Below are 14,076 nucleotides of genomic sequence, written 5' to 3' on the forward strand. Positions count from 1 at the left end.
ACAGGAGGGACCTGTGACTGGCTGTCCCCAGGGAGGGTGGCATGGGGGGGATCAGTGTGTCACGGGGCTGTCCTGGTGTGTTGTCACCAGTTTTTTTTGCTAATACCAAATCCCCGTTGTCTCCCAGAAAGTCCCCTTCGAGCTGCCCCTGCAGGCAGGACTCGTCCCTCGGATGCTCATCACCATCACGGGGACCATCAACCCCAACCCAAACAGGTACCAGGGGTGTCCAGCACCGAGGGCGGGTGGGGGGGGTTCCATGGGACACTGCTGGCTGGAGAAATAGCGAATCCATTCTTGTCTTTGCAGGTTTTCACTGGATTTCAAGAGAGGGAATGATGTTGCTTTCCACTTTAATCCCCGCTTCAAGGAAGACAACAGGAAAGTCATCGTCTGTAATTCCATGTTCAATAATAACTGGGGAAAGGAGGAGAGGACAGCTCCCAGGTTTCCATTTGAACCTGGAAAACCCTTCAAGGTAACAAAAAACCCCCAAAAAACTCAGTCTTAATGTGCTGACAGCGCCTGCACTGTTAAATTAAATTTATGATGAAATCCTCTTTATTTGGAGGTTTCTATAAAGCATTTTCCCCGTTAGCAGCCAAACTCTCTTCATGAGCTTCTTCCCCTGCGTTTCTCTCTCACGTGTTTGGTGAGAACGCAGCTCTGGCTGTGTGATCCGTAGGGTTGGAAACACCATCCTGGGGTTGTTGAGCCTGGAGAAAAGGAGGCTGAGGGGAGACCTTGTGGCTCTGTGCAAGTCCCTTGGAGGAGGGTGGAGAGAGGTGGGGGTGGGTCTGTTCAACCAAGGCCCAAGGAACAGGACAAGAGGAAATGGGCTCCAGTTGTGCCCAGGGCAGTTGAGATGGGATGTGAGGAAGAATTTCTTTGCTGAAAGGGTTCTGGGGCATTGGAAGGGGTTGCCCAGGGCAGTGGTGGAGTCCCCATCCCTGGAGGGGTTTAAAAATTGGGTAGACGAGGTGCTTAGGGCCATGGCTTAGAGGTGGAATTGGTAGTGTTGGGTTCATGGTTGGACTTGATGATCTTAAAGGGCTTTTCCAACCACTATGATTCTATGATTCTATTCTGTAGTCACAAGGAGACAGAAACTAAAACAGTGGGCTAAAACATGAAGGAGGACGAGTACAGCAGGGCTCTGAGGAAGGCAGAGGTCAGCGGTGTTTTGGCAGCAGCTTGTCCCCATGCCACCAGGCTGGACTCAGCTGGCAGCAGCCGTTAGCCAGTGCCAGCCTGCTTGAGTCTGGCTTAAAACTTCTCCCTAGAACAAATCTGATGGTTATCTTCTGGCTGACTGGGGGTTTTTATTTCAGATCCAGATCCTTTGTGAGGTGGATCACTTCAAGGTAGCAGTCAACGATGCTCACTTGCTGCAGTACAACTTCCGTGAGAAGAAGCTGAACGAGATCACCAGGCTGTGCATTGCTGGGGACATCACCCTCACCAGCGTCACACCGACCATGATATAACCACCGTGGTGTAATTTTAATGCAAACTCAGTGCTCTTAATATGGCTGTAACAGAGGTGCCTTCTTACATGAATCCTTTGAGGTAATAAAATATGGTTCTACAAGGCAAATTTGTTTTCAATATCATAAAATGTTTTGGGTTGGAAGGGACCTGAAAGATCATCCAGTTCCAACCCCCCTGCCAGCAGCAGGGACACCTTCCACTAGACCAGGTTGCTCAAAGCCTCATCCAACCTGGCCTTCAACACTTCCAGGGAGGAGCAGCCACAGCTTCTCTGGGCAACCTGGGACAGTGTCTCACCACCCTCACAGGAGGAAAGAATTTCTTCCTCAAATCTCATCTCCATCTCCCCTCTGCCAGTTTCAAGCCATCACCCCTTGTTCTGTCACTCCCTGCCCTTGTCAAAAGCCACAAGACTATCTCAAAAGACATAATATCCTCCAGGAAGCAGAGTTCAAATATGGATTTATCTGCATTATTTCTGTGGAGACAGCGAATCTCTTTGCCAAAGGATGACAATTATGAGCTGTTTGATTTGTATGGAGAGGACATCTTGGGAGAGCAGCCTGGGGTGTTTTGCTCATGGTCCTGTGCTCTAGAGCAGCAATCTTCAACCCCGTCTTCTCCGAGTACCAGACAGCAGACAGTAACTTGGTGTTTAGTCTCAGTTGCTCTGCAAGGTAGAGCAGTTCTTCCTTTGTCACTAAAGGAATCAAAATAGTGGAGCAAAAGACTTCGGTTCCCCCCCGAGGGGAGGAGGAGGTGGATGTTCAGGCTGTGACTGGGTTGTGTGTAACTCATGAAGTGCTGCCTCACTGGTGTTGTCCTCTAGGAAACATTGGAAAATGGGGATAACTTGAGTGTGATCCTGAGCAGAATGAGGGTATTTCAGGAGGGGTTCAGAGCTGGAAGAAGGAAAATGTCTTCCCTAGACCATGGCTAGAAGAGTTACCCCTCTCCCTTGTATCAAAGCCCATTCTACCCCTTTGGTGGCCCAAATCAGCATGTCCTGAACGCTTCTCCCTCCCAAGGGAGATCCGATTTGTACAAGCCTTGTGTACTGCACAGAACGGGTCACGAGTCTTTTGCTTCCCTCCCCTTGTCACTTCTGTGTGAGTCAAAACTGGTTTCAAGGGTGGGGAGGTTTATTGGCACCTTCACCTCATGAGTCAGGCTGGTAAAAAAGTCTGTTCCCTTCCCTGTGAGTCATTCCCCTGGTCTGTCTGCAAAACAAGAACAGCCCAAGAGCCACTACTGAAGGTTTCAAGGCTCTTTGACATGTCTCATACTCTTTTATAACAGTTGCTTCATTTATACTTGGAAATGCCCAGTTAGAAGCACAGCATTGAAAATTCCAGCAGATGCAGCAGCCTAGAGCAGCACCCTGCTAACCTGGGCTGAAGTTGCTGTATCAGAAATTCCTCCTTAACAAGGCTTATGAGGAGCAGCTGAGGGAACTGGGGTTGTTGAGCCTGGAGAAAAGGAGGCTGAGGGGAGACCTTCTGGCTCTGTCCAAGTCCCTTGGAGGAGGGTGGAGAGAGGTGGGGGTGGGTCTGTTCAACCAAGGAACAAGTGACAGGACAAGAGGAAATGGGCTCCAGTTGTGGCCAGGGCAGTTGAGATGGGATGTGAGGAAGAATTTCTTTGCTGAAAGGGTTCTGAGGCATTGGAAGGGGTTGCCCAGGGCAGTGGTGGAGTCCCCATCCCTGGTGGTATTTAAAAGACAGGTAGAGAAGGTGCTTAGGGCTATGGTTTAGAGGTGGAAGTGGTAGTGTTGGGTTTATGATTGGACTCAATCATCTTAAACATCTTTTCCAACCACTGTGATCCTAATCTCATTGCACAGTGCTGATGACTGAAGAAAGCAGGGATGTCATTAAGAGCTATCAGTTTGAAATGATCCATGTAACTGGAGTGCAGTAATGAAGAAAGGAGATTCCAGCACAGTAACCCCAAGTCACATTAGCTTCCTCTATTTATTTCAGTGTAATCAGTACCCAGCTGCCAGGTTAAAATTTAAGTCAGACGAGCTCCCTCAGCTGTAGCAGCAATGTGTTCTGCTGAGGGATTTCAATCACCTTTGCTTGGTTTAAAATAAAAGGCAGTGAAAGAATATGTGTGTTACACTAAGGTCAAGAACAAGACTGTACAATTCTAATATAATGACTGTATAATTCTAATACTGTTCCTCAAATATAGAGTATATATAACTGACACACTCCTGCTGCATAAATATATTACAGTCGAGATAAGAGAATGCACGCAGAACAAAAATGTGAGAGGAGGCTGAGGTGAACATGTCAAATGTTCAGAGAAAGAGGTTAAAAGATTTTTTTACATGAAAAAGCAAAGAGAGAGTAGGGTTTGGCTTGATACTCAAATAGAGAACTGTGGCCTTAAAGAAAATAATAATCAATATCTATTTTAATACACTGCCAGGAAAATATTCTATCTGACTTTGAAATCCTCACTCTGAGAGAGTTGCTGCTATTAAAAAGAAGTGGTTGTTAAACAGCAGGAAGGCTCCACACAGGAAAACCCCGCCACATCTGCTGATCCGGCAGAGTTGTGAGTGCACAGAACACTGGAGCCTAAGGGTGCAGTGGGACCCTTGCACCAGTGACCGAGTACAAAATGGGGCTTTGGGAGAGGCAACAGGCTGAGCCTTACCCCCAGAAGGTGCCCTGACAGCAGAAAGAGTGCAGGTACAGCCAGTCTGATCGGCATCTCTGACAAAAACAATTCATGAGGCAAGGTCAGGACAGAAAAAGCTTAAAGATGAATAGTTTTACAACTTAACGTAGACAGGAAATACATGAAATTATATAAAAATAAAAATATTTCAAGGTTGTAGTCAGAATATGCAACCACTGGATAGAGCAGGTACAACCAGCAAACGCCCCGCTACTAATACCAGTGGTACTTACAGTGCATAATGACCGCACCATAAACGTTACAAAATAGTTTAATAAGTTCCACTATAAAATACTACAGGTATTCATTTACTCAGAACACAGTTCAAGGGTAGCAGACTGCATTCCAGATATCTTCTGGGGATTGTTGGTTTGGTTTTTGGGAGTTTTTTTTGGTTAATATAATTTACACATTTTGAATTTCAAGTCATTCTTCATTTTTCCCCAGAGGGAGAAAGAGGAGAAAATACAATAAGGTCACTGAATGCTTCAGCTGCTGCAAACTTCTGGGCTTTGCTCTTGACTGGAGTGAAGGGGAGATCAGCATCCAGCATGGGCTGTGGGAGAAACCAGAGCGTGAATTGTTTGAGGAACAATTATCTGTTCTGCAAAACAGCCCTGCAGTGAGACGTGGAATAAGCTAACAGCTATTTCCCCTTTCTCTAAAGAAAACACCAGAGCAATTCTTGTCAGGCAACCACTTCTGTCTGTTAGGTGCCTGCCTACTTGAGAGGCCACTTAAACATCACAGGATGAAAAACAAGCAGAAAGTGCTTTAGACAAGGGAAGAGAAGCATGCAACCCTCTTCCCTCTCACCCAGTGCTGCAAGCACACCGCAGCGTTAGAATAAGCGAAGCACGGGTCTGTCAGGCAGAGCTGAAAGCCACTCAGGAGATGCAAATATACCAAAATGTGCTTGTTTCTATATGATGCTGTTTCAAAGCAACAGCCACAGCTCAAAAAAAATCACTTACCGCTCTAAGTACCATGACTTGCCTAAGAGACATTTTGCAAGCTGATTTCCAGACATAAAAATAAGACGTGAATATGTGGTCCAATTTGGAGACACTCATTACTTAAATCAGTAATCCAGATTTTAAGCTGGATTTTTCAGGAGAAGATTTTTCAGGTTGCCCAAGGAAGTTGTAGATGCCCCCTCTCTGGAAGTGTTTAAGGCCAGGTTGGATGAGGCTTTGAGCAACCTGGTCTAGTGGAAGGTGTCCCTGCCATGGCAGGGGGGTTGGAACTGGATGAGCTTTAAGGTCCCTTCCAACCCAAAGCATTCTATGATTCTAAGAAACTGTACACCCAAATTCTTTTAACAATTTGAAAGTTTTTGCACACCTGCTTTTTCCCTGTTGAATCTTACTTCCAAGCTCTAAAAGATAAGGGTATTAAAAAAAAAAGATTGGATAGACCTGAAAAACTTGAAGAAGGAAGTGGAAGAAAAAGGCCAGGCCATATTTACAAGGAAATACACAAGATATCTAATTTAAAGGATCAATCTGATAAGAATCAGACATTCTTCTGTTATAAATGATTCATCCTACACTCATCACGTGGAGTAAGGAGTAACAGTGTGAGCCTGAGCATGGAGAAAGGAACTGTGGCTTGTATTTAAAGGTATATAAAGTGGCTTGATAACAGAGTTTAGTTTACTTTGTGCAGTAACTGATTATGTAGGAAAGGTTTAACAATACAGTAACATGCAGATTGTCTTAGTGAAACCTGAAGGTCAACTTACCACATCAAAAGGACTTCTGCTAATGGATGACAAGTCACTACATGAAACATCTGAAAAATATGTATATATATTTTTTAAAATTAGTCTGATACTGCCAAAGCTGAAAAAAATGGTATTGTTTTTTGCATTTACTGGAAAAAACCCCAAAACAACAAAAACTTAAGCTAAACTGTATTTACTTTTACTTCAAGCCTTCTATATTAGCTTGCTCCTTCACATACCACATGGAAACTATACAGAAGAATTATTAAATTGCTCTTATCTCAACCTACAGGTCTCCTGACCTTTACCCCTCCAATTCTCTCCCTGACTCCCTGGGTGGGGGGGCTGCAAATGGCTGTGTCATGTTTGGCTGCCGTCTGTAAGTCATAGCAGCTAAAGGAGGCTTTGCTAACAGCATGTGTAGATTAACCAAGCCACAATGACAGCGATTACAAGGAGTAATGTATAGATAATTATAACACTTTAAAATAAAAACATGGCCCCAGAAATACCACACAAAGATATTAAGATATGCACCTGTTTGATGTAGTTTTGGTTCTCCAGACTGAGGAAAGCTTGTCCCTGTGCAGGTCCCCTTCTCTGGACTGCACATGACAATATCCTGTCCTTGCTGTTCTGCAGCAGACAGTTCCATCTCTTCCATGCCAGCCTTTCCTTTTAATTCACTGCTAGAATTTTCCAGCACCTGAAGAAGAGGAATTATAACTGTTCCTTGACCTCTGAGAGGCTAAGATGTCTGCAGTAGCCAAAAGGAAAGCATCAGTGTGATCAGGAGGACATGAGGCAGCACCTGTGACACTAGGAAGCTTTTTTATTTTCTATTTCATCCACAAGAAAAGGAAGTTTGTCAGCTTTTAATGCAGAAAGCATAAAGGCAAAAAGATAGCCAGGACATTCAAGGGATGTGGGTTTACAGAAACCAGCATGTCCCTGTTATGTCAAACCAAGTCCACAAATCTAATCTACAGATTTTCTGGACAATTTGGGAGAGAGAGGGTTTTAACTCCAGACACTGTACAAAGGACAGGCAGGACAAGGCTTGCAGCTTAACACCATGGTCCATTTCACATGAACTATTTCCCAAACACCCTTGTAAGCTTGGCAATGTCTTAGAGAGTATAAAGGAAGTTCTTCCACGTGAAAGAGTATTTTAAACTTAAAGTGAAAAAAACACAATGAGGATGTTCTCTAATGAGGCTTTACCTGAAGAAAAAAAACCCCAAAACAACAAACTAAACCTATCAGCAATACTGAAAGTTAAAGATTACCACAGTTTTCCCCAGAGAGTGACATCACCAACAAGCAATTTCTCATTTGACAGGGAAAGGAGGGAGTAAAAAGCATCAGAATTAGTAGATTCTTTTAGAAAAAAAATAATTATTTTTTAAAAATATATACTATATATACAGGTGTGGAGGGGAAGGGAACAACTGCTCTAGTCATGCACAGATCCAAGCAGTAACAAATACAATGATGATACTCCATCTCCAATGAAAGGTACTAAAGGATGATTAACTGCAAAGCACTGGCCTCCACTGAGCAGCACAGCATCACCTACACTATGGAGCTGTGTTCCTGTTTAAGGCCACTCCATCATAGGCATCTCACCAAGTCCTCAGACATTTCAGGGCATGGATTTCTGAACTCTGATACTTCACAGAATCACAGAATGTTGGGGATTGGAAGGGACCTCAAAAGATCATCCAGTCCAATCCCCCTGCCAGAGCAGGAACCTCAATGAGATCACACAGGAAGGCGTCCAGGTGGGTTTTGAATGTCTCCAGAGAAGGAGACTCCACACCCTCCCTGGGCAGCCTGTCCCAGGGCTCTGGCACCCTCACTGGAAAGAAGTTTCTTCCCAAGTTTAAGCAGAACCTCCTGTGTTCCAGCTCACACCCATTGCTCCTTGTCCTACCACTGGGCATCACTGAGAAGAGCCTGGCTCCATCCTCCTGACATTCGCCCTTAACATATTTATAAACATTAATGAGGTCACCCCTCAGTCTCCTCTTCTCCAAGCTAAAGAGCCCCAGCTCCCTCAGCCTTTCCTCATGAGGGAGATGTTCCACTCCCTTAATCATCTTGGTGGCTCTGTGCTGGACTCTCTCCAGCAGTTCCCTGTCCTTCCTGAACTGTGGGGCCCAGAACTGGACACAATAGTCCAGATATGGCCTCACCAGGGCAGAGTAGAGGGGAAGGAGAACCTCTCTCGACCTACTAACCACCCCCCTTCTAATGCACCCCAGGATGCCGTTGGCCTTCCTGGCCACGAGGGCACAGTGCTGGCTCAGTATTTGTATTGAGCTGTTACTAATACTTGTATTAGTAACACTGCTCTTGCTGTTCCTTTAAACAGTACAACAGCCCAATGCTCTTCATTCCCAAATGCAAAAGCATTTAAAAAAATTCACAGCAGCAGATAGTGGACCTCAAGGAACGCTGCTTGCCCAAGCAACAAGTGTCATCATACAGCAGCCAACAAATGATGGCTCCCAAAGAGCTAGACAAGGTCCCCAAGCTGCAGCAGTCCCTGTCTATGTCCATACTGGGAAGGAAAAAGCATCAGCCTGAGGAATACAGAAGATATCCTGATGAGGATTTGATCAGAAATCCAAGTGTCTAGGGCTAATAGCTTTTTTTTTTGCTAACAATAATGAAATATTTAAAGCATACACATGAACTGTGCATGACTTACCTTAGTTCCCTCTGCTGTGCCAGCAACAGGACAGTGTTTGTCTGCAGCTATGGAAATACTGAAAGAGAAGCCAAAAATGTTTTCATTCTTCTCAATCATCTTCATCAATTACCTTCAACTGTCTTCTGACTTATCCAACTGATCTTAAAGTTTGTTCTGCAGTGATGATTCTGCAATTTGGCACTGCTCAGCTGTACCAAATTTTCTGGGCAAAAAACCCACAACTTCTACCCAGGCAGCAAAATTACATTTAGGCAAAGCTCTTAATATTTGCTTGAGGGGAGGAAAAGACACAAAGACTTTGCAACCTTTATCACTGACAAGTTGAAAAGTAACACTTAATGTTACTTTTAAACATTTAAATATTAATATTAATTATTTCAGGTAAAACTATAAAATTATTTGTACAAAGTTAATTAAAAGCTGCCTTAACATGTCTACCTTTGTTCAAGAAAATCACCAGGGAGTTTTTCCAGTGGGGGAGTTTTTTCTGTGGGAAATTGCTGCATATTCAGTTTTTGTGCTGGGTGGAAACCTTTGAGCACTGGTGTTGTTTCTTTTGCAGTTGTATCCTCAGGGTTACAAAGAACAGAAGGAACACTCTGAAGCAAAGCTCTACTGGATGATCTTGGGGTTGCCAGTTTTTCAGAAGTCCGCTGGGAAGATCTGTGAGGTGTCTTTGAAAGCAAGCCTGAAAAAAGTGTGTTTAATGTTTTATTACCACAGTAGTTCCCAGAAGATGAAATTAACTGTTTGTTTGGATTCTAGCTGGGAACACTATTGTTTCCTGCTTGCTGAACTGTCCTATACAAATATTATATTGAAATCTTACATACACTGCAAGGAGAAATTCAAAAAAGGTGACCAGAGTAGGTCAGTAAGATACAAAACTACCTGAATTCCTGCTAACCAGTTCAGTAGTAACTATCCCTTCACAAAGAACCTGAAATAATAAGACTTGTTGTTGTTCTTAAAAAGTCCATCCAGTGACAGCTGTCATTAATTTCCATCTTTCACATCAGATGGTTTTAATAGAATTAAAGAGACAGATTCAGAATTGATTCTTACAAGAGATTCTCTGGTAGAGCTTGCTTAAACCCAGCGTTGCTCAAAGCTTTTGAGGTTTCCTCTACTAACAAGAGACATAAGAAAAAATTGATAGCCTTGTGGTGAGGAAAGATCTACACAAAAAAATAAACTGTAAAATTCATAGCTGAGTTATGAGCTAGAAATAGGAGAGAAGCAGAATAGCTCCCAAAGAATCAAGGGTTATTGAAAATACTGGCTTCACATAGATTGCAATTAGATAGAAAAATGCAAAAAACTGAAAATGAAGTTTTTTCTTGAGCATCTGGGTCAAAAAACCTATTAAACAGCTTTTATAGCAGACTGGAATACGTTACATTCTTGTTGAACATGAATACAGATTATGGGTATAGTTTATTTGCAGCTTTGGAGATAGCACTGCAAGAGTTAGTTATAAAAAAATCCAGCTGCTGTCTTACAGAGAGAGGACATGAGCCTGCACTGACTTTGATGAATAGGTTTGACCAATAAAGTCTGGGAACACTCAGATCAAAACTTCATTGTTAAACACAGGCTGAAAAATCATGAACCAGCTGCTTCTACCTCTCTAAGCAGAGATTTCCTGCTGCCATAATCACTCAAATCAGTACATTCATGTACAACAGTTTACTTTGGATCCCTGACTTAATTAACCACTAGTTGAAATATTAATTGTGTCCAGTACTGGAGTTGTATCCAGTATAAACAGCGCAATTCCTCTCCCCAGTGAGATTCGTTTAAACCTCTTCACTACTTTCAGCTCACAGAAAACACGATTAAGCTTCACCCACCTGGAAAGGTTTTCACAGGGCTTTCAATTCTGAAAAATCCTGCTTCAAAAACCACTTTTTCTGCTTCTGGTAGTTTCTCCTGATGTGTACAATCACCAGCTCTGTCTTGCTTCATTTTATCCCTCATGGCTGCTTTTATAGCAGCAAGCCGGTTTTGGGCAGCAGTTCTTCCAGCTGCTCCCAGCTTTGGTTTAGACACTCCATTTGGAATAGTCTTCTTCTGAAATGGTAAGAAAGTCTAGGTCACATCTAGAAGCTTTGTACAGAAGCAATTGCACATGAACATCTACACAGCTGCTGGCCACACACAGAGACAGCAACAGGCAAGAGACAGGCTGGAGACAAGGTCTGTGTTCACCTCCAGAATCTCTTGGATTGCCATTCAGCTATTAATCACAGAATCACAGAATGTCAGGGATTGGAAGTGACCTCAAAAGATCATCCAGTCCAATCCCCCTGCCAGAGCAGGAACCTAAATGAGATCACACAGGAAGGTGTCCAGGCGGGTCTTGAATGTCTCCAGAGAAGGAGACTCCACACCCTCCCTGGGCAGCCTGTCCCAGTGCTCTGTCACCCTCACTGTAAAGAAGTTTCTTCTCAAGTTTAAGCAGAAGGTTAGTTTGTGATGACAATATTAAGGATTTTCCATATCAGGTTTTCAGTTCAGGAATACTCAGTACAACTTTTTTCCTAACAAATCCAGTTAATATTTTTAAAAACAGTGGGATACAGGGACTCCTAGTGGCAGGGAGATAAAGTAACCACAGGACAGACACCAGTCAGCCAGTGAAGTTTCTCCTGGCATTCAATTTGTCAAAGAAAGTTTTATGTCTTGTACCATCTTGTAGGGTTCTGACATTTATGGGCAGCTCACACAGACTACAAACTTCCCTCCAGTTCCCTGTGCCTGGAGTTTCTTATCAACCTTCATATATTCCTTTTATGATGACTTGAGCAGCCTCAAGGAACTGGTTGGAGTTTAGGCAGCATGAATATGACTTGATGTTCCATCATTAGAAGCAATTATGTATTCCAAACCAAAGAGCAGATAAAATAGTTTACATTAAAGCTTATTGTGCAATAAGCAATAACTTGTTTTGGATAGTGTCAGACCCATTTGTGCTTAGAGAAGGAGAAGTTAAATGCTACCCATGGTGCTGTCTTAATGGGACACCATTGTAATTCAGCACTCAGTGCTCAGAACTGGCAGTCACTGCCAAATTCCTCTGTGGTTTCCTTTTCAGTCAGTGCCAACACCAGTGGCCCAGATAAAGTGTTCTACATCTGAAGGGTAAATTTCTATTCTAAACTTAATAGATTTATCTTACTAGCAAAGAGTCAAATGACTGCAAAAGAGCCATTGTTGATTCTCAGTTTTAATCTTCCCAGCCAAAAGAGGCAACTCTCCTTACAAACACCAACTCATAAAAGTGCACTTGGGAGATGCAAGGGAGAAGGATGCATCTTGAGAGGAACTGCACTGAATTTTTAAACATTAACATCTAAAAAAAGCCAGATGAGTACAGCTTTAGAAGGAACTTCCACTTAAGAAGAGTATTCATTACTTCAATAGCAGCTTACTAGCTATTTTAGATAACTCAACTGCTGCATCTGGATGCCTTAGGAGATATGCTTTAGGGGCTATTCATACCTTGACAATTGCTTTGCTTGGGACATCAAGTGGTTGCCAGTCATTGTCTTGAAGCTTCCTCAGATTATCAAATTTTTTATTCACATCTTCTATCTATTAGAAATTCCAGAAGAGTCCAGGTTTAATTTTTAAGACTTCTCAGATTCACAACAGAACAGTGTTTCATAAAATCAGGTAATAAATTTAAGCACAGTCATACATTTAAGTACTTCAGTCGATGTAAATATTCAACATTCTCCTAGAGTTGACATGAAGGTGACACTAATGTACACAAGTTTCAGATTAGTTGACAGGACTGGTATAATTTCTGTAGTTTAAAGGTTACTAGGGGAAGTATAGAATGGTTCGTAGGGGAAGTATAGCTAAAATGAAGGAGCTGGTTTAAAACCTGTTCTCATACTGAACTTAAGCACTTTGACAATGGTTGCATTTAAGGAATGCAAAAGAACACATTGCATATTAGTCTTTATCCAAACAGCCACGAGTCTTCCATTATGTAGGAAACACACCATGCAAGCTTGTTTGCTCTTTTAAACTGCTGGCCTCAACAGCTTCACGATGCAGTCTGTGCTTGTTGGTGACAAACCAGCTCTGCAGCGTTACCTCCTCCCTGACTGATATTCAGTGCAACAGCCTTGCTCCCCTTTGGCTTCGTAATGCAGATACTTGTCTCATTTGCTTAGTAAGGCCAAACAAGGCTTATTTATGTCCAGCAGACCAGTCACTTGAAGTGGCAAGTCCTTTACATCCTCCTTGAAAGTCAGAGGATGCAAAGCAAAAACAGATGCAAAAAGGAACAGTAATAGCAATTCTATTATTCTAATTTTTAATTATTTTTTTCTAAGGTGGGGATGCTCAGAAGAAACTTGAGCTGCTCCCAGACACACAATAAGCACAGGTAACACTGTTTGTCAAGTTACTGGTTCGAGGAAAGTCCCCCTCAGATATCTCTGGTGTATAAGCAGGTCAAACCCTTACACTTTTTGGATGGAATTAAAAGATCTACGACTAGGACTTGAATAATAAATCTATCTTTGCATTTGATTCAACTAGTTACAAGTTCCTTTGTTGAATGCTGATTTACAAATACTGCTGAGAGCCATTCTGATAACTGAGCATTATACTTCATTCTGAAACCAATGGAAGCACCAACAGAGAAAAAAAGATGAAGGTTTTCTACCACCTAAGCTCATCCCTAATAAGGCTATTGTAGTTTCTGTATTATTCTCATCCTGAAGCATGGAACCCCAACTTTTCAGATAAGCTTCAGAAATTTTCCAAAAGCTCATAGCTTTTGGTCCAGGTAGATATTGTGACCATATCCTCACTCCAAACCAGAATGAGACTTGGCTACAGGTCTTCATCCCAGAGAAAAAACAAGATACATAGGCCACAAGAAGACACAACAGATGAACTGGTCCATGGATTATAAATTGTGGTATACCCAGCTGGTACTATTCACCATCAGAAAGTGTTAAACAAGGACTTGCATTTTTATATACAAAACAATCAGAATCTGAATATTCAAACAACAACAAAAAATTGTTTCAATCCATTGTTTGTAAATAACTCCATCAACTTTATTCTAGCAAGTCAACATGCAAGTACGTACCTGAAAATTAACCATATCCCAAAATCCATCTAAGTCTGTACACGTTGTTTCTTTTTCACCTTGTTTAAATTCACAATTATCCACCAGCCCTTCAAACTGTTTAAATCTTTCTGCTATGAGTAGTCTTGTCTGACCAACCGTAGTGCGGATAAGATCTTTAGCTGATAGCAACAAGAAAACAATAAAGAAAGTACATCTTGGAGTAATCCATCATTGCACTATTGATTTAAATAAGTATTTAGAGAGTCTGGAATTTGTTTATTGATTTAACTCTGTTTATCTATTGCAGACCTGCAGTACAATTCAGATGGAGCATACCTGTCCATTGAACCG

The 14,076-nt window shown here is 42.4% G+C and overlaps 2 protein-coding genes across 2 annotated transcripts in view; one reads left to right on the forward strand and one right to left on the reverse strand.

Annotated features, from left to right (window-relative positions):
- LOC104526312 (galectin-3) overlaps window positions 1–1,487 on the forward strand; it is a gene marked incomplete at its 5' end in the record, with an annotated part of 1,921 nt that extends 434 nt beyond the window's left edge. Inside the window, 3 exon segments of the mRNA XM_010169734.2 lie at window positions 102–216; window positions 310–478; window positions 1,332–1,487. Coding sequence (XP_010168036.2) covers window positions 102–216; window positions 310–478; window positions 1,332–1,487 — 440 coding nt within the window.
- Window positions 1,488–4,615: 3,128 nt separating this feature from the next.
- The window catches only part of DLGAP5 (DLG associated protein 5), a 20,425-nt gene continuing 10,964 nt past the window's right edge, over window positions 4,616–14,076 (reverse strand). Inside the window, exons 11-18 of the mRNA XM_010169737.2 lie at window positions 13,744–13,904; window positions 12,132–12,224; window positions 10,481–10,700; window positions 9,066–9,315; window positions 8,625–8,682; window positions 6,446–6,614; window positions 5,927–5,976; window positions 4,616–4,738 (exon numbers count right to left, since the gene is read on the reverse strand). Of these exons, the coding sequence (XP_010168039.1) occupies window positions 4,616–4,738; window positions 5,927–5,976; window positions 6,446–6,614; window positions 8,625–8,682; window positions 9,066–9,315; window positions 10,481–10,700; window positions 12,132–12,224; window positions 13,744–13,904 (1,124 nt within the window). The remainder of the gene's footprint in view (window positions 4,739–5,926; window positions 5,977–6,445; window positions 6,615–8,624; window positions 8,683–9,065; window positions 9,316–10,480; window positions 10,701–12,131; window positions 12,225–13,743; window positions 13,905–14,076) is intronic.

Source organism: Antrostomus carolinensis, unplaced genomic scaffold (assembly GCF_000700745.2).
Source record: "Antrostomus carolinensis isolate BGI_N321 unplaced genomic scaffold, ASM70074v2 scaffold2386, whole genome shotgun sequence".
Taxonomy (NCBI): domain Eukaryota; kingdom Metazoa; phylum Chordata; class Aves; order Caprimulgiformes; family Caprimulgidae; genus Antrostomus; species Antrostomus carolinensis.